Source organism: Magallana gigas, chromosome 3 (genome assembly GCF_963853765.1).
Source record: "Magallana gigas chromosome 3, xbMagGiga1.1, whole genome shotgun sequence".
Lineage (NCBI taxonomy): Eukaryota > Metazoa > Mollusca > Bivalvia > Ostreida > Ostreidae > Magallana > Magallana gigas.
The window spans coordinates 14278309-14302892 of record NC_088855.1 but is presented as its reverse complement, the minus strand read 5'-3'; the positions used below and the strand labels follow the sequence as shown (position 1 = coordinate 14302892).

The following is a 24584-nucleotide window of genomic DNA, read 5'->3' as shown; positions in this document are numbered from 1 at the left end:
TTCAACAACTATCGTTGTGGCGAGGCCACACACATCGGGTAGCTTCTACCACGTGGATGCTACTTCAATCCAACAGGTTCCTTCCTAAGTGAACCAATTTTGTTCCAGTGTGTGTTGATAAGCTTGTATGTTTTTTTTGTAAAACGTTTCTTTCCTAGACTATATCTTTTGATTCTTATGAAATAAACGGTTTGTTTAATTCCACGAAATAAAATATATAAAATAAGCTCTCCTTTTGTTACAGTTTGTACTAGACTTAAATATAGAATGCGTTGCATTTTTTATCAAGAGAGTCCTCTATAAAAAATAAATATATTTCATTAATATAACTTTTCACAATTGTGCTTGGTTGAAACAAAATATAAACGTTTTTTCATAAATATACGGTAGATAAAGTGCATGTACGTTTTTCCTATCAGCTATGTTCAAAATGAAAAAAAATATTTAAGGAAGAAAAAAGTTGTTATTCTTACTAAGATAATAAATGTTTAATTTTTAAATCTTAAAAAACAGTACAGACACAAGCATGCAAAAAATATTAACAAATCCCTAAGAAAAGTTAAAAAAGGCTAAATATTTCAAACCTTAAGACAGAATGCTGACAAACATTTTAAAATCACGTCTGTGTATTCTAACATTGCCTCTCTATTGTTCGATTATCAAAAAATCTTGACGTCTTACACAAGATGCTGTCCTTCATGCTTAACTGGAGACCAGTTATGTAACAGTGTTGATTTGAATATATATAATTTGTTTATTTTTTGCTCTTATGAATATCGTATGTATATTATACTCGTAGATGTATAATTAAATCAGTATGAATTTTTGTCAACATACAAAACTGTCAAATAAAAAATCTTTGTAAACATTAATTTTTATTTATATATCACTGCTGTACAAATGTAAAAATAAAATATTTCGAACTCAGATTCTTCTGAAGTATTTTCAAACATAAAATAATAACAAAATATACATTTAAGGTTTCTTAATAAAGAGAGAGCAACCGAGAAAAGATAAGCCTTTGTTGTAAGAGAGAGAAATACCACCAGAAAATGTTTAAATGATAAGTTTCAAGTGCATTTCTTGTTTGATCTTCCGTAGAAAATTTGAAGTGTACACACAAAGTGGAAGCTTAAGTACACAGTCCAAACATTAGGTTTATGTTCATTTGAGTGTTATTACAACCATGTATACATGTTTAAATAGTTTGAATAATGAGGAATTATATAACAAATTAATGCAAAATAGCATGTTAAAAAGCAATAAAACAAAAGTAAAAATATCGTATTCTGCAAAATTGATATAAATGACAAATGAAGATATATTATAAAACATTAGAAAGAAAACAATATCCAGATATTATTAGAAGTATCGTATTATTGTGTGGCGGTTTCGGTATTGATGCATTAACACAGTAAAACATTTTCTTTAAAAAATTTCTTTTGGATAACAGGAATGTACAGTAATGCTTTAAAAAGTGTTTTGACAAACACATTACCATATGCATTTATGGCTTCGTTCTATTTCTCACAATAGAAACATGTAATCAACACTAACACACAACAGCTCACACTTTTCATATTTGTTCCTTGTAGTCGCCTGCAGCTGACTGGCGCTCGGGTGAAACATTACCGGATAATTTAATTCTTGTTGTAACGCGCTTTCGGATTGGCTGAAAAAATATTCTATATCGTATAAAGAGTGCTGCCTAAGTCACAGTAAGACTAACGTCATAACCGTATACACCCGCCTGACGTTACGTTTGAGTTTTGTGCAGTTTAAGCATTTATTTAAACAAGGAATTTCTATAAACCGCAACGCGGTTTATAAACGTGAACTGTTCTTACATGTATCCATCTTATATTCGTATAAATTGTTTTGCTATTGAATTTATTCCTTAAATAAAACAGCAACGCATTGGTTAATACTACATTTCAAAAACACATTCCTTTTTTATCATAAATAATTCCCTATAAACAACTATAATGACTTTTTATAAAGCGTGATAAAACTAACTGACGTAATTATTTGATAAAAGTCTTTCTGACTCGCCATGTGTTGGTCTTCCACAAAAACGCCTCAGTTTTTCTAACAAGCCTCTACGTACTACCTGATCTTTTAAACAAAACAAAATGGCATTACAGAATGCTTGGCCGCTATCACCAACGCTTTGGAAATACAGCAAAACATGATCAATATGGTTAAAAATAACCAAATTGTCGTTTGATATACTTTTGTGGACAGCGATAAAGAATCTAATGGTTCCAAAGATTCGGAGAGGAACAAGAACCAAAAAGATCATGGTATAGAGTTGGTCCTCATCACGGAGGTTGTAATTGCTGTTTTCTCCAAAAGAATACGTCTGAAAAGGACAAATGACGGTAATACAGCCTTCCTTCTGTCTCTCAAACATTGTTATCTCGATACACTGAATATGTCGAGATGAGTTAAAAGTCAAAACTTCTTTGTTTTTATTAATAATAACTTCTTTATATCGAATCTCCAAGAAACCAGAAATATTGTTCTGGTTAGAGATAAAGATGATTCACTATTTAGTCATCCTAGTTTCAGTATAACACTTCTTTAATCATGTATTACAGACTAGAAACCTAGATGGTGCATCATTTTGTCTATGATCATTGATATTTGCAAAAATAAGGCGATTTTTCCCCAATACTATATTAGGAAATTAAACTAAATTCCAAAAATCATAAAATACTCACCTGTGTTCTTGTTCCTCGCCATATTAGATATTTGGAACCCAGGTAAAAAAGCATCGATACCAGATAAGTGAGAACTTCCCAGAACTTTCCCGTCACGGACATCCACATGATCACTGTGGTTGGAGAAAGGCAACCTTTGATCCAGCACCACGGGCCTGTACTTATTGAGAAATCCTCCCCTAAAGCTCCCTCCGCTGCGGCGGCTATTGTTATTGCCACTGCAAGGTTAAGGCAAAACAGTTATGTAAAGAAAATAGAATATTACATGTATCATAACGATTAAAACTCTCGTGAATTAATCACAGCTTTGTCATGTACATACATAATCTTGGTTAGTTATATTGAAAATAAATATAATTTTGATTCTTGCATAACCTATCATTTAGGATATTGTACGATTTGCGAAAATATGTGATATTATGATAATCTTTGAAAAGACTGTCTCAAACAAAAAATCAGATAAAGCATAATGCATTCTAAAATTGTAATGGCTGGTGTAAGCTACCTGAAGAGTCTGCAAGCAATTTGACCAAAAAAAAATTAAAAAATGACTTGGGGGATTTAAAATAATGTCCTTAGTTTGCATATGATTTTACTCAATTTAAGGGTAGAAATATCATTACACGAAATATAGAAAAACAACTGCGACCTTCATATTAAAACGACACATTTTCAAAACTCAAGTAGTTGTTAATTATAATCAAAAACTTAATTTTCTGCCAGTCAATCACGTCTGGCAAAAGTATTTAAGAAAAACTGCATCAAACTTAAGGCCTCTTGCAGATTTGAGTTTTAAATGAACATGTGGACGAAATACAAAAGCAGATAACATTTGGACGGTTGTGACTCAGGTAACTTGTAAGCGTTTATTTCAAATCCTTATGTATATCTATGCAATGGATACTTACTTGGTATTCCCCAGGAAATGATATTAAAAGCAACTATTTTCCAACGGTTCGTCCAGTCTTCCATTTTGTGCAGCGTCATTAAAATATGAAGCATTATGATTGCGGTCCAGAAGAAAGACGCCATAGCAGAGAACGTGTTGACAAAACTCTGTACAAGACACACGTTGTCGGTCCCAGTACAGTTGATTGCCAAAGTCTTCTCTTTAATTATGTAATCGTCTTCATTTCGTAAGAAGTACCTTATGGACCCTCCGAGGGTACCAACACAAGTGAATAGGTCCGCAACTGTTACGTGAACCAGCAGCAATCTAGTAGAATTCTGAGCTTCACGAACAATGAGGTAAGACAAGAAAATGGTGATGGCTCCAAAAACAGACAAGACACTGCTGATGGTAGTAAGAACTAGAGGTACTGTGAGCAAGCTCACAATTGATACCCCCCGCTAAGAAAAAAATCATAACGCGTGTATTTTTGCTATTATAGAAAATATTGGATGAATCTATTTCACTGTCCATTTTCTATAAATAACAACTGCTTTATTTTTGAAAACTGTTAATTTTTAGCTTCTAATATTTCCATTAATACAACATATGACACAGACAGAATTTAGCTTTTTCGAAACAATGACCTTGAACTTTCTCAATTGACCTTGGGTCAAGGTCATGACACACCCTTTCATCATAAGCAATCTTTGTGTGAAGTAAGAACTTCCAATGTTTCCCCATAAGAAAGATATGGACTGGACACGAAATTTTGCATATTTTTTTTGCCAGTGACCATGACCTTGCCCAAATGACCTTGGGTCAAGGTCATGACACACCCTTAGGTCATAAGCAATCTTTGTGTGAAGTAAGAACTTCCAATGTTTCCCCATAAGAAAGATATGGACCGGACACGAATTTTGCACTTTTTCTGCCAGTGACCTTGATCTTGCCCGAATGACCTTGGGTCAAGGTCATGCCACACCCTTAGGTCATAAGCAATCTTTGTGTGAAGTAAGAACTTCCAATGTTTCCCCATAAGAAAGATATGGACTGGACACGAATTTTGCACTTTTTCTGCCAGTGACCTTGACCTTGCCCGAATGACCTTGGGTCAAGGTCATGACACACCCTTAGGTCATAAGCAATCTTTGTGTGAAGTAAGAACTTCCAATGTTTCCCCATAAGAAAGATATGGACCGGACACGAATTTTGCACTTTTTCTGCCAGTGACCTTGACCTTGCCCGAATGACCTTGGGTCAAGGTCATGACACACCCTTAGGTCATAAGCAATCTTTGTGTGAAGTAAGAACTTCCAATGTTTCTCCATAAGAAAGATATGGACCGGACACGATTGCACAGACAGACGGACAGACGGACAGACAGACAGACAGACGGACGGACGGACAAGGTGATTCCTATATACCCCCCCCCCAAACTTTGTTTGCGGGGGGTATAATGACAACAGAATCAGGGAGGCTTATTGATACAGCTGAATCAATGTCGGCAGGAAAGCTGCTATTGTTCCACATGTTTATAAGTGAGATATGTTAACTCTTGGCTGACAATGGCTGATATGGACTAGCTGTTTGTATCTTAGATTTTAAACTGCAGATCAAATGTCCTACAAAAACCCAGAAGGTTCATAAGCATCTACCTTGTGCTTATTCAGAGGCTGTCACGTAGCCTTGTTAGGGTAGAGATGATTTTTTTTATCTTTCTGGAGCATATTTTCTCTACCCTTGTCCCCATTCCCGGGTAATTCTATACCCATAATAAAGTAACTTTCAGTAAAATTAATTAATTGCACGTAAGTTCTATGTATATGAATTAAAGTCAAATCATACTTACATGTACGTGTAAAATCCTTGCCAAACTAGTCATATATTCTATACCCTTCCTTTAATTTTGCATTTCACTGATCGAGTGTCTTTAGGTAAAAGATGTGAAGTTCTTTGAACAAAGTTTTTGGTCAAATGTCAAGGTCATATTGACTTAGCAGATCTCTTTGAATTCCAATTTTTGACCATAATTTTCCTCCTCTTCACCAGATCTTGCGTAGATATTTATAAAAGATTTGTAGTTATAAAAGAAGTTTGTAGTGATCCTGTATTAATTTTCCATTTCACTTGACAAGGTCATACATGTAGCAAACATCTGCTGCTAAAAAAAAAATTGCCAATCCCCCCCCCCCCCTTTGCAAATCTGTCTTACACAAATCTCAGTGCTGGTAAAATAAAAAATGATTGACCAGAAACATTGAACTTAATTCTTAATTCAGAGATTAAGCAATTATCTCTAAACTGCTTTTCATTTTAAAACATTTAGTTGAAGCGATGTCATTCTATTTAATGTACGATTCGCTCAACGTGAAATAGTTTATCCATATTTATAATCATCATCTGAAATATTTGGTACATTTACATGTGTAGAGTAAAATGTGCACATATAAAGGATCGAATGGAGAAGAATATCTGGAATTTTTTTTATATTTGTGATATATAATATAGAATATAATATTAAATTTAAATGAAAAAAGGTAAAAGTTAAGTTTCTAAATTATGTAGAATATGTTTGTATCGAACGAACAAACTTGGCTTTCGTACATTTGTGTTGTTTACAATTTATTTATTTGCTTTTTATCTGTTCATTGCGAAGCGTCGATTGTAACATTCTCACCATTACACCCCACCCAACAGTTGGAAACCAAAGTATGATGTTTACTCAGATTGTCAAACCCATTCAAAAAATAAGATACTAATCTTTCAAGTAACATTATTCTCTTTTCAGAGGCTTTAAAATTGGCTTGACAGTAAAAATAATCACAAAATCGGACTTTTTGATCCTCGAAAATTCAATCTTTACAGACTTGCAAAAATTATTCGGTCTTCTCCATCTTGCAATAGATATTATTCATTTTAAAAAAAACCACGCCCTAGCGTGCAAACTTATCAGTAAAATCATTTTTTATTACAATACAATTATCAGTCATTATCTAAAATACTACTGAGGTTTAAAATCCCTTTGTAATCTCTAGTGCGCATAATTTGTATTGATAGTATGAGACATTTATATCAAGTAGACCATTGCGTATTTAGTTTATATAGACAGAAATAGATATCATGAAGGTCATCCAATATTATGGAAGTTATCTGGGGTTCGGGGTCCACCCAAGGTCGTTGTCTATGACAAAGTGGGTTTCCCAAGCTATTTTTCATAGGCAAAGCATCCAGCACCAATCAATTTGTTTGTTTCGTATTTCATTTACCAAATTTTAACGTAAACAAGCTTTAAAGCTGACATGAATTCATAAAAGCGTTTGATCGCCTTATTAGTCTTGATCGCTTCTCTACTACCACTGGGGTATATATACCGCTTCAGATAGTAACGGCCAGTTGCATTCCGATCGAGGTATTTAGGTTGCACGGACTTCTAAATGCATAAACTACACATTGTAGTAAAAAGTTTGTAATATAGAATAAAGGAAACTACAATCAATAAAACACAAAATATATATGTTCTTTGAAAGAATTTCCATGGTATCTGTATTATTTTGCGCAGATAGTGCTGCCTTACTTCGCAGGCACATAGAACACGTGTGTTGTTCATACTGAGTGTACAACTTCTGCATCTTTTTGAAAGTGCCGGTGTAATGAAGAATAATGACCCCCGTAGAATAATGACCGGGGATCATTTTTCGACGTAGAATAATGACCCCCGGTCATTATTCTACGCAGAAAAATGACCCCCCGGTCATTATTCTACGTAGAAAAATGACCCCTTTGCCTGAAGAATAAGTGTCATTTTCATAAAAAAGAGCACACTCCACGTGAAGAAAAGTGACCCCTGTAGAATAATGACCCCCTGTAGATTAAAGTTTTTCAGTATATTTTTAGTATTTGTGAAATAGTCTTTACACTATTGTAATTTTCACTGCTGCAGTTTACAGAAAGTAACAGAAATTATAATTCATATTCAAATAAACTTAAAGTGAAAGAAGGGGTATAGCTTAGAAAATAAAAATCCTTCCATTATAACAAGACATTGACGAATTGCATCGGGGTATGGTTGTCATCTTAAAGGGGCATGGTCACGATTTTAGTCCAAAAAAATTTCCGATTCTGAATTCTGAGCCTTGTATCTTGCTCATAACTTTACAACTAATCCTCAAATTTCATTTGATCAGTAGAAATGCTTTCCTTAAGCATTGTAAATAATGAAAACAGAAAAATAGAATTTGACCAAAATCGTGGCCATTCCCCTTTAACAATTACATTTACATATATCTATGGTGTTCCGATAGGGCCACTCCGACCTTAGGGCGAAGATGCGAAGTTGCAAAGGCGATAGTGCGAAGGAGCAAAAGTGCGAAGATGCGACGACGAAGCGCGAAGATGTGATGCCCAAACTATCGCTCCTTCCCAACTTCGCACTCTTGCCTTCGCATCTCCGCACTTTCGCCTTCGCCTTTTTTGATTGCATTCAGCAAGTCTCGGTCGATTACATAGAATTTAATGCAGGCACCGTACTCGCCAAGGTTTTTCGATTAATCCAGGCTATTATTGGTACGCATGCGCTAGGCCATCGAGCTTTCTATGAATGTTTATAAATATTTTAATGTGTACATGTGACATATATGTTTACCAGTGCTGGCTATGCCTAATCATTATATACTCCACACAAAATTTAATGTCCACCATAATGTGTACATATGCATTTCCAGACTCCTGTCACTTACCAGCCGTCTGTTTACCGTGGACCAAGCACAGTAACATTCAAAATTCATTATGTGACAGTTCTTGTTCATGCATGGATCTAGAGGGGGAGAGGGGGTCCGTCCCCTGGGAAAATTCAAAATTGATAATTTCAAGCAGTAAACGGGGAGAGGGGGGTCCGGACCCCATCCCCCTGGATAATTTTATTTTAATAATTTTATAAAAATAAAATTTTCAAAATATGCCTCGGAACACTTAAACGATAGAGAACTCCGTAATTATAAAACATAGGTAATCACAGATTACAAAGCTCACCGAGACGAGGCATCACCTTAATAAGGCATCACCTTTATGAGACCACCTTTATCATATTATATGAAAACCATCCTTTATGATCTTGGATATTCATGGATTCTGTTTTGACACATTATCGTATATCATCTGTTAAAAATTGTATGATAATCATATGATCATATGTTAATCAATACAATAATATAAAATTAAAAATTGCATCCTATCATACTTACAATATATATCATATAATTCCATAAAATACCGTACAAAAATTGTGAGATATGATATTGTAACGTATAATACAATATCATTAAACATAATACAATATAGTATTATATGAAACAATATCATATTGCAATAAAACATCATAACATTGACACATGTGTTATTATATTGTATAATATAGTATGATATTGTATTATATCCTATAAACCAATATTATATTATACAATATCGTATGATACGATATTTCATAATATTACAATATCATATACACAATTTCATTTTATATAATTCTATATTACAAAAACCAATATCATATCATACAATACTGTATGATACAATATCATAGAATATAAGATATTATATCATAGGTAGCAATATTGTAAATTGCAATATCATATGTAATAGTATCATGTGATTAAATAATTGATTACTAAAACAATATAATATTATACAATATTGTATCATAAAATACAATACTATACAGAACAATATCATGATATATCATATCATACAATAAAATAAAATGATACAATATTATATCGAATCATATAATGTTTTACAATATAACATATGGTATTATATTGTATCCTTTTAAACGATAGTGTTTCATAGCATACAATACTATATAATAGGAATCATGTTATATCATTTAACAACAACCACATCTATCTATCAAGCAGGTTTGAGTGAGGATGGAGATTTCTTTAACATCCTTGATAATGGAGATCAGGCTCTGCAGCTGAAGCAACACCTGCGTTTCATTCATAATATAGTTAAATCAACTATGCAAGCTATCATCTATAAAACATTTGACCTGTTCCGGAAAACTAAACCTCATCAAGCATCAAAAACCTATGGCTCAGATTCAGCATTCAAGCCTGTCAGGTACATCAGTATCATAAGACGCACCATCCATGCAAGTTTGGTGAATTTAGGACCAGTAATAACTAGTAAGATATCATCAGGAGAGGGCACCAGCAATTAAAACCTTTACCTCCTCAAGCATCCCAAACCTATGGCTCTGATTCAGCATCCATGCCTATCAGGTGCATCTGTATCATAAGACTCATCACCCATTCAGGTTAGGTGAAGTTAGCAAGTTTGGTGAAGATAGGACAAGTAATGGCTTAGATACAGGACCTGCACCAAAAACTTTAACCAGCTCCGGACGCCGACGCCGGGAGTATAGCATAAGCCCCCCTTGACTTCGTCTAGGTGAGCTAAAAAGTCGAAAGCGCGAAGATTCGAAGGCGAGAGTGTTAAGTTGCAAAGGCGAAGAAGCGATAGAAGATAATAAGAAATAATTTAATGAATATTTCAAAGTACTGAGAGTACTCGTACAGAAAATATATTTTACTTTATCGTCGGCATACTTTAGTAAGTTTAGTTAATATCAAGATGAATAATGCATCAATAGTTTGTATGAGCATTAATAACTTTGGATACAATAAAGATCGTGTGATCAAAATCAAGGGGGATATAAACCCCTAACATGGGCCCTAACCTCTTATCAACGCTTTTAGAAACAATCTTTTCTTATTATAATCGATCAGTGATATTATCTATTAAAATTTGTTTTAGTCAGGTACTCTTCCCACATTTGCTTTAAAATAATAAAGTCTATTCATGATCACAAATACAACATTACAACAAATGTTTAGAATATTGATGTTCATGTATTACGTAGAAGAAAAAAAAACTAACGCAAAATGATTTTTTAAAAATCACTTTCCTCAAGAAATGTAAATATGAAGAATTCATATTCCTACGTTACCTTTCCCCTTAGTCTTTTTCCATAAAAATATATACATGTATCATGACAATTCATTCACCAATGAATATTGCTAATATTATTACAACAATTAATTTTTCATGATTATTGTTTGTTAATTATAACACAATATCCTCATTGTGGATGAATCTTTCTTTATTTGCGTCATTTCCCGCCGTATGTCAATGAGAGAAGTGACGTAACTATTAACAATCAATTTGTGGCAATGTAAGAGTGTTTTGTTACGGATATGAAAAACTATATACAGCGATGTATTTACAAATTCGGTGTTATAACTTCAAAATCAGTTGAACAGAGTGAAAAATTAAGTAATTTCAAAGTCATATCTCGGATACGGTGTAACCAATTTCTATTTATGGGAGGGGGGGTCATTTTTCTATGGGGGTCATTTTTCTTCATGTTTAACATGAAGAAAAATAACCCCTGGGTCTTTTTTCTTCAGAAAAATCCAATTATTCTTCAGCTAGGGGGGTCATTATTCTACGTCGAAAAATGACCCCCGGTCATTATTCTACGGGGGTCATTATTTTTCATTACACCGGAAATGATAGTAAATCCAAGAAACTAACAACGTTGCATCGTTTCAATCGGTTTGTACAAAAACACTTCGTTTCTAAAATGCATGTGATCAATGACATTACTCGATCTGCCACAGTGTGTGGTTTGCGCATGTACGATGTTAAAACATACACAGGAAAACAGTCGAGCCTACATTTATCAAGGATTTTTGAGATACTAGTATGTTTGTCTGGATTTCAGTTTGTCTTGTTTTGTCGTTCTTTGGATATTCCTTGGCAGTGCAGTGGTTGTCATATTATTTTCGGGTGTATAAGATAAGATGTCCGGTAATTTTCGCGATTATGTAATTTTCGCTTTTACCACAGTGTCTTTTAAACCGCAAATTATAGAATACGCAGATATTACATTCTGTATCATTTTCTATGGGAAACTTTTTAAATCGCAAAAAATGACTGACGCAAATTGAAAATGCTACACTATTTTCGCAAATTTTGTGACACGCGAAAAAAACGGATATACGGTACCTGAATGCGGTGAAGCATCAATAGTGCTACATGTATCAGCCTTATATAGGGGATGTATAGCGATGAGCAGAACAATAGAAATCGACAACTAATATGACGGCAGTCGAAGATAAAGGGGAAATAATGCGTATTTATTAATTTATGTCAGCTTTAAAGGAACCTAGACAGGATTTGAGCTTTATGTATGAAATGCCTTATATGGGTATTAAATGTTTCATCAAAATTTGAAAGGCAAATATTGTGTTACAAGCAACATACATGCTATAGAATTCTTTGTTTTTGAAATAAAGTATGAGCTATATATGTTGCTACATATCCGTTGTATTTGTATAATTTTCAAGTTTGTTTATAATAGCATTGATGAACACATGAGATGAGTTTAAATCGTTTGTCACAGTCATTTTGTCAAAAGAAATACCAATTTCATACCTTAATCGTTATCAAATATGACTGAGCTTTATTTACATAACGATGAATGTATCCCGCTTGTAATTTTTTTTTCTTAATCTACCTACATGTAGATCCCTACATCAATATACTACTATAAAGATGTGCTGGCGAATGTAACTTTTTCTTAATACCGGGTCCGTATATGTAGGTCTATATTTTGTGTCAAACAACCATCAAGTGTTTTTTAATCAGTCTTTATCACCAACGACCTGAGATCTAAAGACTAGTTACTGCATCTCGTATTTTGTTTTGCAATTGAAGAATTCCTGGTGACTGTTCAATCTAGAAACAATACAAGCAACTCAAACAAATAACATTTTATTGTAAACGTATACATAATAACATCACACAAAACGCAATAATAGTAGTAAATCAAGAATGCATCAAAATGTCAAGTACATTAAAACATTTTATTTGGATTGATATTAGAAACACATATCACAGTACAGCTAAGAGCGACTCTAAGCAGCTTGTAAATCATGTTTTGTATAATTATCCAAGATACCTGATGAATAAACTAAGAGAGATTGATTAGGACGAAATACTTTATTATGGTTTGGCGTTACTGGGCGCAGTGACTTTAGGCTACCAATGGGCTGCCTCACAACAATTCAAACAATACAACAATACGTGACGGCCCATCAATAGGCTCATTGCGCAGTGGGTGAGCGCAAATGCACAAACGTCACAAAATATAATATTCTGTACAGTGGGTAAGTGCAAATGCACAGACATACAAATGACAAAGTTATACACAATGTTTGTGCGAATGGGTAAACGCAAATGCACAAGTTTCAAAGTTCAAAACACATTAAAATTGTCAAAGTTCTTGTGCAGCAAGTATGTGCGCGAATGCACAAGCATGAATACACAGCATTTTAAACACATTAACAGCATTATATTGACAGTAAAAAACTGTATCCTATGATAATTTGAATGATTGCACTCTTCCATTGGAGTTGGGGTGCGACGATAGCGCCACTTACAAGGGTCATGAACGTTTGTTTATGACACTGCAACCGCCACCAATGAAGTGCGCCACTTTCCAAAAGTAACATTGGTGACGGCGGCAGGACCGCAACTCCAATGGTCACCACGAGCCAGTAGTAGTTAATTGTGATGTGGTTAGTCCGGAAGGCCAACACCGCCACAATTTAATAAATCTTGCAACGCACCTTTAATGGTATTTAAAAGGATATCATTACCCAGCTGGGACAGGTGAACTCCATCAGGGTCAAACAACGTAGGTGGTTTTTGGGAAAACTGAGGGTATTTGATGTAATGACCGCCCCTGGATGTTACAAATTTTATCGCTTCTCTATTCATTCGACCCCTTATTTCATTCATTGCTTTAACATTCTCTGAAAAGCGCCAAGCTAATCTAGGCAGGGCAGAGGACCAAACTATCGTTGTGGTAGGGAACATGTCACAAATTCGTGACAAGGTTGTGGAAAGGAGCTCCAGCAGCTCTTCAGTGGTTTTCTGGCCAACATTGTTTGCTCCGCAATGAATGATGAGAAACTCAGGACGATCTTCTAACCTTAGCAACGTTGATAGCCTAGTATTAAGGTCTTGTAGCTTCATGCCACTATATCCCTGCCATAAGACTGAAGTATTCTCGAGATTAAGCCCCCCCTGTCTTGATACTGCACTCATAGCTGCTCGTTTGATGATAGAAGATCCGACAATCCAAACTCTGACAGGACCTAGAATTATCTTGTTTATGGTTAGTAAGATAGATACTGTTGGAATGATAAGGTTACCGAATGTATGTACGAAATGCATTAGAGCGCCATCGTCCTGACCCTTGGATGACGTCACTGTGAACGCCTTGAATAGCAAGGGTTGTAGCTGCACCTATTCTAAATGAGTGGGAATTATAATTGGAGCTATCAACCCCTATTGCATTAAGACAACGCTTCAATATGGTGATAAATTAATAACGGGTCAATGGTTGACCTTCAAAATGAATAAACAATGGGGCAGTTTGAGATGTGCGCATGTGTAAGTAGGCATGCATGGCGGCAAAAGGACAAGCAACACCATTTGAAGCAAGAATCTGCAAGTTTGCCCCCACACCTAATTGGTCTGTTTTTGAATGACAAATTGTCAATTGAATGTTGGTCTGCTGCATTGTTATGTCATGAAATTGGATGATAGTTGCTGGTGTGTTGCCTTTAGACACTGTGAATTCCCCTATGCGCAAGAGGGCGTGAAATGCTAAAGTGAAAGCTGCAGTGAATAGTTTGGTTTCGTATATGGTGTTGCATACAGTTTGCAATGTTGGTATAATTTTGTTTAAGAGCTGTAATGTAATAGGCAAACGAGTGTCCTTGTGTAGTGTTGTTCTTTGCATGCCCTGAAGTAGCTTTCTTATAATAAAATGATTAGTAGGATCTACATTGTAAATTGCTTTGATGTAAAAACTGATGGCTGCAATGTATGACTGAGCTGTGGAGTATTTGTAACCTGAAAGTGACAGGTAAGCGATAAACCTTGTAATGTGAGTGTCGAGAGGTGGCCACAGACTGGGCAGGTTATGAGACCGGCGAAATGTTTCAAATGAATTGATGCCTGCTGTGTGTGTTTGCCTAGTGTTTACAGCAACTGAAGCGTTGAACAATGATTGGATGTGACTTGTGAGAGTAATGTCTGGAATAGGGCTGGAATGGCCTGCGGATGAAGGTCTGCATAAGGTGCTGCTGCTCGAAAGACTTCCCACTGTTTGCGAGATATAGAATCAGCAATAATGTTTGATTTTCCCGGAATTTGTTGTGCTTTAAATTGTATGTTGTGTTTTAAAGCCATTAAGACTAACGATCTGACAAGTACCATTACTCTTGGGGACTTGGCTGACTGTTTGTTGAGAATATGTACAAGGGAAATATTATCTACATGGAGGATGACTTTTTTGTTTTGCAAACGCAATCCCCATATCATGAAGGCTAATACAATAGGTACTAATTCGAGAAAAGTTATGTCCCGCAAAATTGGCTTGTTTAACCATGAAGATGGCCAGGTAAAATGAACCCACTGACCCTGAAAGAAACTGCCGCAACCAAGGTGGCCAGAACCTGCACTATCCGTGTAAAGTTGCAAAGTATCTAGTGTAACCCATTCAGTGTCTGGGAAGTATACAACGCCGTTAAAGTTGTCTAAAAATTGTTGCCATGTGAACATGTCTTCACGGATAGGGTTCGTAATTCTGATGTGATGATAGGGAGAGGGCACCCCGGACATAACATTGTAAAATCTCCTATTGAATGCACGGCTACCTGGGATGGCTTTACTAACGAAATTGAGCTTGCCCACTAAAGATTCTAACTGGGAAAGAAGAATTGTTTTCTGTGTGACCCAATGCTGCAACAAAAGTTTAAGTTCTTGAACCTTACTAACAGGAATTTGGACCAGCATATTCACAGTGTCGATTTCTAAACCAAGAAATGTAAGCTTAGTGGTTGGCTCAATAGTTTTGTCTTGGTTCAGGGGGACCCCTATTTCTGAACAAATGTCCTGAAAAGTGTGCATGAGAGCTGAACAGTTATCTGAATTGGACTTGCCAATAAAAATAAAGTCATCCAAGTAGTGGTGAACTGTATCGAGTTGTGTTTTAAATTTGACAGCCCATTCTAAGAAAGTGGAAAAAGTTTCAAATATTTTGCATGATATTGAACACCCAAAGGGGAGGCATTTGTCGATGTAATAAGCCCCATTAATGTAAATTCCTAGAAGTTCAAAGTCCCCTGGGTAAATTGGTAGAAGACGAAAAGCATTTTTAATGTCCACCTTAGCTAATAGAGCCATAGGACCTAGTGTGCTTATGGTTTGGACCACTGTGTCAAAAGATGTATAGGTAACTGTAGTGAACTGTGGGTCTATGTGTTCATTAATACTGAAAGAGGGTGGGTAGGATAAGTGTGTTATCATACGCCATCCACCGTCAGCTTTGGGTACAACACCTATGGGAGATACGTGTAAATTAGGCATGGGTGGGAGTAAGTATGGGCCAGACATTCGACCTGCCGTAACTTCACTATATATTTTTTCCAAGAAAACCTCCTCGCTGTCGGAAGCTGAACTCAAGTTTTTTGAGAAAACTGAAATGCGTGGTCCAGAGTATTGCAATTTAAAGCCATGTTTTAGACCATCCTCTAAATACCTTGCCGAGACCCTATCTGGGTATTGACTCAAATAATTGCTAATTGCGCTAATGATTATGGGAGAATACCCTAGGACCCAAATGTCTCTGGGGTTGACGAGGGTTTCCTGCCCAATGTTGGTTGGTGCGTGTTTGGTGTGCTGGTGTCTGATACCTGAATGTGGCATAAGAGTTGTTGCGGACTGGAGTGGATGCCCGAAAGGAATTATTTGCATGACCCGGGGGTGGGTTAGCACTGTTGCACAACATAGATGGATGGGTGCCATTGCATTTAAGGCATCGGTGTATGTACGGGCAATGGGGCTTGTAACAGTTTGCTTTGAGATTGTAATCAAAGCACTTGTGGTGTTGGGTACTAGAAGATTTATTTGAATTGGCAGTCATGTATAATAACCAAAGCTCATTATCTATGATTCCCCAGTTCTGTGACGGGTTGTGTGCAATCCTTAGCCTAAATTGTTCATCGTACGAAACCCACCCATTAGAATTCTGTGCCCCTAAGCGAACGTCGTGCATATATTTAATAAGCTGTTGCGATCTAAGTGGTTGCATTGCAGTGTAAATGCTAAAATAAATGAGAAATGCATCTGTCCATTTTTCGATAGATGTTATTCTGGTTGTGGGTTTTGGTTGTGATATGATGTTACCCTGCGCATCAATTGTGAGAGTAGATGTTGCATGGGCATTAGTGGGGTCCCTTACCAATAATGTTCCCAGATTGACAAATTCGCCCTTGATGATTTTTTGCTTAATTGGTTGGTTTACATGATACCCAATGTGAACTGTAATAAAGTTGATTGGTTCAGGAGTAGGCTGATGGGTTGAGGTGATAATGGAAGTTATCCCTGTATCTGTGCATGTAGATGTGAGACTAGAATTGACAGGCGAAATGAGGCCGGGCATTAGAGTGGTGGATTGTTGTAATGTTGCTACAGGGGGATTAAAAATCACATTACCCGCCTGATCCTGGGCTTGCTGTGGTGGGGCTGCCTGTTGTAACAGTGCCGCCTGATGCTGTGGGGCTGCCTGGGGTAGTTGGACTGCCTGGGGCTGAGGGGGTGCCAGTTGAGCCTGGACATCTTGTTCGTTATTGTTGGTCTGTTGGCGTTGAGCCCTGCGCCGGCCTGGCCTGCGTGCTTGTCCTGGATCTTGAGTATCACGGGCAGCCGCCCGTTTAAGTTGTCTCTTCGGCCTTGGCATTGACCCCGTTGATCTCGTGGTATTTTAAAACAAAAGCGAAAATTGTTACCTAATTAATTTGTAAATAAATTAATGTTAATCAATTTCATAAAATTCTATTGGTATATTGGTAACTAAGCCGAAAAAAGCAGTAAATTTAAGATCAAGCTAAAATAATGTGCGCCATTGAAGATTGCACTCGAGAGATTGTTGCATCTAAATCCATACAATCAAAGGACCTCAGTGGCCATCGAGCAGAAATCGGTGGCATATATGCCTTTTCTCGACTTAATAAAATTGATAAAAGTATTTGAACGATTAAATTAATCTTAAGAGTATACTTTATTACAGAGAATTAAAACATGTCTTACCAGTTTCAAGAAGAATCCAGAAATGATGCAAAAAGAGGCCTAATTTTAAAGCGAGTATATTCAACCGGAAAAATTCCGGAAAAACATAAACACTATTTATAGGTCCTTGGATAAATTTGCATATCTTTGACAAGCCAAGATATGCCGTATTATTATAACATTGCAAAAATGAAATATTATACAATATTTTTTTTTACTTCAATGAATGTCCTGACCTTGACCACCACCATTTAACAAATTTTAAGGAAGTAGTATTTTCAATATTTTTTTTATGAGATCTACCTTAGATTTTCAAATACGGTTAAATGTATTTTGATTTAAGAATAACAAAGTAAAGGAAAATTCTTATCTTCTAGCTTTGAATTTTTTGTTTTTCCTATATCTTTATACAAAGCTCTTCATTTATAGGAGATTAGATTATTAGTCTAAAAATCAAGCCCTCCCAAGACAATATAAAATTCACAAGATATTATATACACTGTATGAATGTCTATTATACTCTTCCACATAGGGTTAATAACATCACATACGAAAGTTATGCAAGAATCAATCTACTCTTCAGTTAATTTCATGGAACTGACTGACTGTTCACTGAACCCTGCACAGTTCGACCAGAATCCGACCCTCTGTAACAGAAACAGTATTAGACATAAAACGGTCCAATTAATAATCTATACTACTATATTAACTACTATATAAGAATAATAGACTCGAATTCTTGGGCTTAAATACCGATAAATCGGAAGAGTGCTGCCTTTTGTTTTATATATTCTAAACATCCCCCCGTACGTATTTTTCTCAATTAAGCTTCAATAATTAATAATCAGTGAGAATTCCTCAAAAAATCCCGGATATCATCTGGATTTTACAATCTAGCGCTTGCGCAATACATTCACGCTAATGGGATCTTTAGTTTATGTTTCCACAATATCATATTTGCATTAATAAACTCAGAAACGGTAATACAAATACTTGTAAATTTTCATTGGAAATTTATTTGCTATATATTCTGTTCATATATATTTATGGTTTCTTATGAGAGAAATTATAAAATAACAATTAAACATATCTACTTAAGTACTTACTTTTGACTTCGTGGTGGCAAAAACATATTTGATTTCATGCATAAAATATATTTCTTAGGAGAGTGAAAATATTATATATAGAATGTTTTATCTTTAAAATGATAAAATTATATTTTTCCTACGGACCCGGTTTTAAGATAGAATGCGTTCTGTGTATTGTCTCTGTAGCAAAGAAAATACATGTACGTTGTTGAAGAAGTGTTGAATTTTTACATAATATGGATTAAATGTTTAGATGAAAGGTATTTACAGTCAGTCTCAAAATGGTTTATCATGATTAATTTGACTGTTATTTTCAATGCAACTTCATTAATTTTCTCCAAAATCGTTTCGGGGCGATTATGCAATTTTCTGTTATATTACGGGAATATTGGAGGCCTTCTAACTGTCCATGGTGAGGGCCTTTCCTAAGACACAGTTAGATTAGATGTATTCTAACTAAGAAAAGTGTAGTGAAATCAATAGCATTGCTTTGTTATTTAAATGTCAACAATACGGTGTGTCTATGTATCTATATCGTAAATGTCCGGTATGCAATGTCAACTCGTGCACGCACGGGTCAAAGTCTAGTTAATTCTTAAAAATCCGTCTCTGAATTAAGCAGTAAAAATGCACAGCCAAATATGAACAATAGGCAGTGATTAATATTAAAGTATTAGCCACGCAGGTTGCATCTGTCGGAGATAGTAACGTTGCAGGAACGTACCGGGCAAACACGACATTTGAAGCTACAGTCCACACAGAGTACCTTGTGTTTACAGGGAAGGAGGCGTGTGTTTGCTGTGGAGTCTTTACATCTCACACAGGAGATGGGCAACTTTAACAACAACTCCTGCAGGGCTTCAGCCCCCGAGGTAGCCTCGCTAGCCCCGGACCGACTATTTAAAGAAAAGTGAACATTACTATTGTTATAAACATGAAAATGAAAGAAGCTCTGTGTCTCTGTGAGTTAAAGACGTCCCCAGCAATGGTTGTGTCAGAATAAATTTGGTAGATCTATCATAAATGGTTCTTGCTTGTTAGGAGGGCTCGATGGTCATGGCCTTTTTTAGACTATATTGGTCTCCTCCAACAGAGGAAATCTACATGAAAATGTAGGAAAAATAACAAGATTTAAATGATAAAATATATGGATTTTTTCTTTATTATCTCCCTTTGGGAGAGGACGTGTTCCTTTATTTTAAGCAATTACAATTTTCTTTACGTTAAACATGTAATGCATTGAACCAAGTTTGGTTAAAAATGGCTGAGTGGTTCTTGAGAAGAAGTCGAAAATATATAAAGTTTACAAACCTAAAGACAGAAAGATGGACGGACGCACGCACGCCGAACAAAAAATTATCAGAAAAGCTAACTGAGATCTTAGCTAAGATGAGCTAAAACATTATAAATATCAAATGATTAAAACTTTGAAGAAAATCTGAATATATTAAACATCTAAATATTTAAAACTTTTCTTAGTCTTTTATGTATATTGTTCTCATTGATATGTCTGACTGAAAAAAAATAGTTTGTAAACTAAAATGTCAAATGCTTGTTTTGGATAACTTATCGACGATTTATTAGATTAGATTGTTTATTATAGTTTTGTATATCGGTTCCGATGTCGTTGAAGTACAAAAATGTTAAGCATGAACATGAAAAAATAAGATACGGAAACCAGTTGTTGGCATTGTATCAAGGTTTGCCAGGGGGATCCGAGGCATATTTTCAATAATTTTACTACGTTAATTTACGATATTTAACAAGGTCGGGTCTAATTTGTTCTGCCCCAGATTTTTAAATGAAATTTTTTACATGCATTTCTACTGATATAACTATTATTTTAAGATAAAAAAAAATAAGACATTCACCACACCGTTTGTTTAAGGGGTCATCTCAAAGTTTGTTAATTTTTAACATAGGACCCTATGGGATTTTGCTTGAAATGTATCAATTTTGCACATTTTTTTTTACATTTTTTGTAAACTTCTGCCCAAGGTATTTTCTTTTTCTTTTCTACATATTAAAGTTATTGCTAAAAGGCATCAAATGATCTAATAAAAAAAAGCCCGTTTACCTCCTGGTTTGTTCCAGGGGTCTTATCAAAGGGGGTTTTTGGCATGCCCAATTTCCCAGTTTGTCAGATAATGGATATTTTTTATTTGACAAAGACGGAATTGGTGATTTTTATAGTATTATAGTATTATTAAAACATTCAGACATATTTATTTATATAACATCACATATTAAGGGTGTTTAATATAAAATACATGGTTACTGTCTTGAAATATATGAATTAAGCTACATGTATATTTAGGCGGGTTAAAAAACGTGTCAGAGGGCTAGGCTTGCTGAACCCTCTTCACGTTTTCGATCCGAGTCCAAATATAGCTTATTCTTTGAGACATTTATGTTTATTCCACAATATAATATCAATTTTACGCATCTAACGAGCTATTTTCAACAAATTTCGCTGAATATCTGCAGTTGTAACTATCACGCCATGGCGTCAACAAAGCAAAAAGATGACGTCACAATACAAATGAAACGCTGCGCAAAAGCGTGCGTACTCGTTCTGTACTCGGCGTCGTTAAATTTCACAGAGGGGGAGGGGGTCTAAATCACCTCTCTTAATCGACTCTTCCATAGATCCGCGCATAAAAGTATTCCGCTATGTATTTCGATTCGACAGCTTTAATAGTTCACACAATTAAAGATTGTTTAGGCTTAAACCACAAATGTTCTCTGTGTTTAAGTATGTTAAAAAATTTGAAATATATACTCAGTAAAAATCTAACAGTATTTGTAAAGGCTAGTATTTGATAATACAATATGCATCATTTTACAATATAAATTAGGCAATGAAAAGCCCAAGGAAACAATGTAATTTAAGCAAGAGGCCTACTTACAATATTTAAAATATTTAACCAAAAAATAACTTTAAAAATATTTGGAGAGGTAAAAATTATAAAACCCCACGCGGGATTCGAACTCATGACGTAGAAAACCCTCTAACCCACTGCGCTACGCTGTTAGGTGACACTAATTATATAATAGTGTTGTGTTGTGCATGTACTATGCCTAAATAGTAGTCAGGGTTTGATACATAGTGCACGAACCGTAGGCGAGTGCACTATGCATCAAACCCTGACTACCCTGACTTGATGTCAGTCGTTTATATGTACGTTATATATATATATATATATATATATATATATATATATATATATATATATATATATATATATATATATATATATATATATATATATATATATATAAATCTCTATCTTCATTTTCGTCTAATATAGCTTGGGTTTTAGGCTGGAATGACTTTAGAGTTGTGCGTTCGAAATCCGCTATCGGCGCATGAAAGATTTTCGGTGAAAATATTCGCCATTCTCTATTTTGGCATAGTATGCTAACGCTATATAAATCCTTTGTTTAGTATTCGAAAATAGATGAGTATTGAACATGTAGCGACAATCTGACAGGAGGCATAATAAATAATGGGAAAGAAACTACTTATATATATTAACACTTGATTTTATTATTAATGTTTATTTCGATAAACAATACGTCTTAACATGGAGGTGTCCCATACCACTTTAAAGCAAAATACGTTTAAATTGATATGGCCATATGACAATTTACAGTGTGGTTTTTAAGAGAAATTGAAAAATTTATAGTTGTTAACGGATGACAATCGCCAATAGGTTACCCCTATGATTCAAGTGACCTGAAAAAAAATACATATTCACTGTATAATCATATTTGTCACTGCCTCCAAACAAAATCCCCTAACCCTTGTCCCATGGGCAGCGAATTTTACAAGTGAAGAACAGGACATTATGTAAATAATAACGACTGTGATTGTACAGAAGAAAATATCTTAAAATTCAACACATTTCCATTATAAGCTCATACTGACCCTACCCAAATTCATAATTTTGGTAAAGGGCTTCATGGACATCATAACCATGCATGTTGTATTTTTCCAACATGTGTGAAAGTAGAGAAGACGATTTTCAAAGAATTAATACAAGTTCACTATCATACAATTATTTAATGCTTGAGCAGTCGATAGACCCGAGTATTTTTCCCGAGGTGCAGGGAACAGCTCAGTATGATCTATTGCCCGAGGCCAATTGTTTTATTACCTAATTCTGTGTTTAGTATTTTGTGTTTACAATTATAAAATACAGAAGGTTTTCATACCATGAAGATAAATTTTAAGAACAATAGTAAAGTAAACATAATAAAGTTATCTTTTAATCTTCTAGCTATTTCACTTTTTCCAAAATACGTTGCCGGTCCAATAGATCGCAGTCTATTGACCGGCAATTCAATAGATCATTTTCAAATCTGAATACACTTACAAAATAGAGGAAAATATTTAATTTGTAATAAAACAACAAAATCCCTTTGATTATGTAATAAATGGTTATATTGGGACTGCCCAGAAGTCATGGATTTTAGAATTTCAGTAGAGGTCTTCATGAACATCAGATTCATGAATTTAATTATCTCCAGCTATGCGGAAGTTGAGAAGCAGATTTCATAAGATTTTTAAATACATTTGTACTATACGGCTAATTTGGCCTCGCCCTAGGGCCTGAACCTCTGAGTGACTCAGGCGGCCTAAAAGACTATATTCCGCCTAGTGATACTGTACATACTTACTGTGAATTGAAGATTTCGTACCAGGGATGACTGTACAATATCAACGGGAGACTATCTAGACTATCGGCTGGCATTCTTTTATCTTCTAAATTCTAAATGTAAATTACAATCATATCTTAATAATAACTTAAAATTCTCTATATGGTCAGATCATTATTATTATTTTAACCTATTTATATAACACTACGCACATACATATTGAAGTAGAGCCTCAAACAGTTCTTTATGAGAAAAATATCAGTTTCGAGACCCGTTAGGGGCGAGAACTGTCTATTTTTTTTCATACAGAACTTTTTGAAGCATATATCGTACTTAATACCCTGTCATTGAATTAGAATTGCTTGTTTAACCTGAGACAGCCCGACTTTGAAGGAAAACTTCATGCACATATATATAAACTTGTTTCGAAGGAAACATAACAGTGAAGGAGTAACAATGGAGTTTCCAACGAGACCCCAAACAACACATACTAACATTTAGGTTATTCTGTTGTTCACTATAGCCATGCCGTCGCACATGCGCAAAAAACTGAAAATAGAGATTGTACTGAGACTGTGGTTTCTTAAAAAAAAATCATAAAAAGGTCCCAATCTGCTATCAACTGCATATAATTTTGTAGTATCTGGTTCTACAATCAAGCAAAAGCGTTTCGCATTGATTGGAAAATACCCGTTCGATATCTTGTCTGTGAAAAAAAATTGTTATCTTGTTAATTCTTGCCCGACAGATTTATTTTTCTATAGTTTCCTTATTCATTTTTTTTTTAAATTGTAATTAGACCAAAACGGAAACAATATTAAAATTTTTAAGAAACGTGGTAATTTTGAAGTAAAGCACATTAAAAAGATATTTCTTGGGCATTTAAAAAAAGATGAAAAACACATTCCATTGAAACTTATAATTCTGCTTTCGCGTAACGAATATATTTTATGAATATTTATACAAGTGAGATGCGTTTGTTGTATAATTCTTAATATAAATTTCAAACATCCT

The 24584-nt window shown here is 35.0% G+C and overlaps 1 protein-coding gene and 1 non-coding gene across 2 annotated transcripts; both read right to left on the bottom strand.

Moving 5' to 3' along the window:
* Positions 1–497: 497 nt before the first annotated feature.
* Positions 498–4027, bottom strand: LOC105326495 (uncharacterized). Its single transcript, XR_010711834.1, has 3 exons — positions 3632–4027; positions 2724–2941; positions 498–2362 (listed from the first exon to the last, which is right to left on the bottom strand). It is a non-coding gene; the product is annotated as an uncharacterized protein (transcript).
* A 9612-nt stretch (positions 4028–13639) lies between these two features.
* On the bottom strand, positions 13640–17993 carry LOC136273646 (uncharacterized). Its single transcript, XM_066078605.1, has 2 exons — positions 17248–17993; positions 13640–14853 (listed from the first exon to the last, which is right to left on the bottom strand). Exons 1-2 carry the CDS (start codon positions 17489–17491, stop codon positions 14069–14071), a joined length of 1029 nt encoding a protein of 342 aa, XP_065934677.1. The 5' UTR covers positions 17492–17993; the 3' UTR covers positions 13640–14068.
* Between the last annotated feature and the right edge of the window lie 6591 nt (positions 17994–24584).

Excerpts from the sequence above, each read along its gene's own strand:
- LOC136273646 (XM_066078605.1), bottom strand. The coding sequence starts at position 17,491 with ATGCCAAGGCCGAAGAGACAACTTAAACGGGCGGCTGCCCGTGATACT. Across the intron at positions 14,854-17,247 it reads GCAAGCCCAGGATCAGGCGG|TGGGAAGTCTTTCGAGCAGC; the intron begins GTAATGTGATTT and ends TCTCGCAAACAG.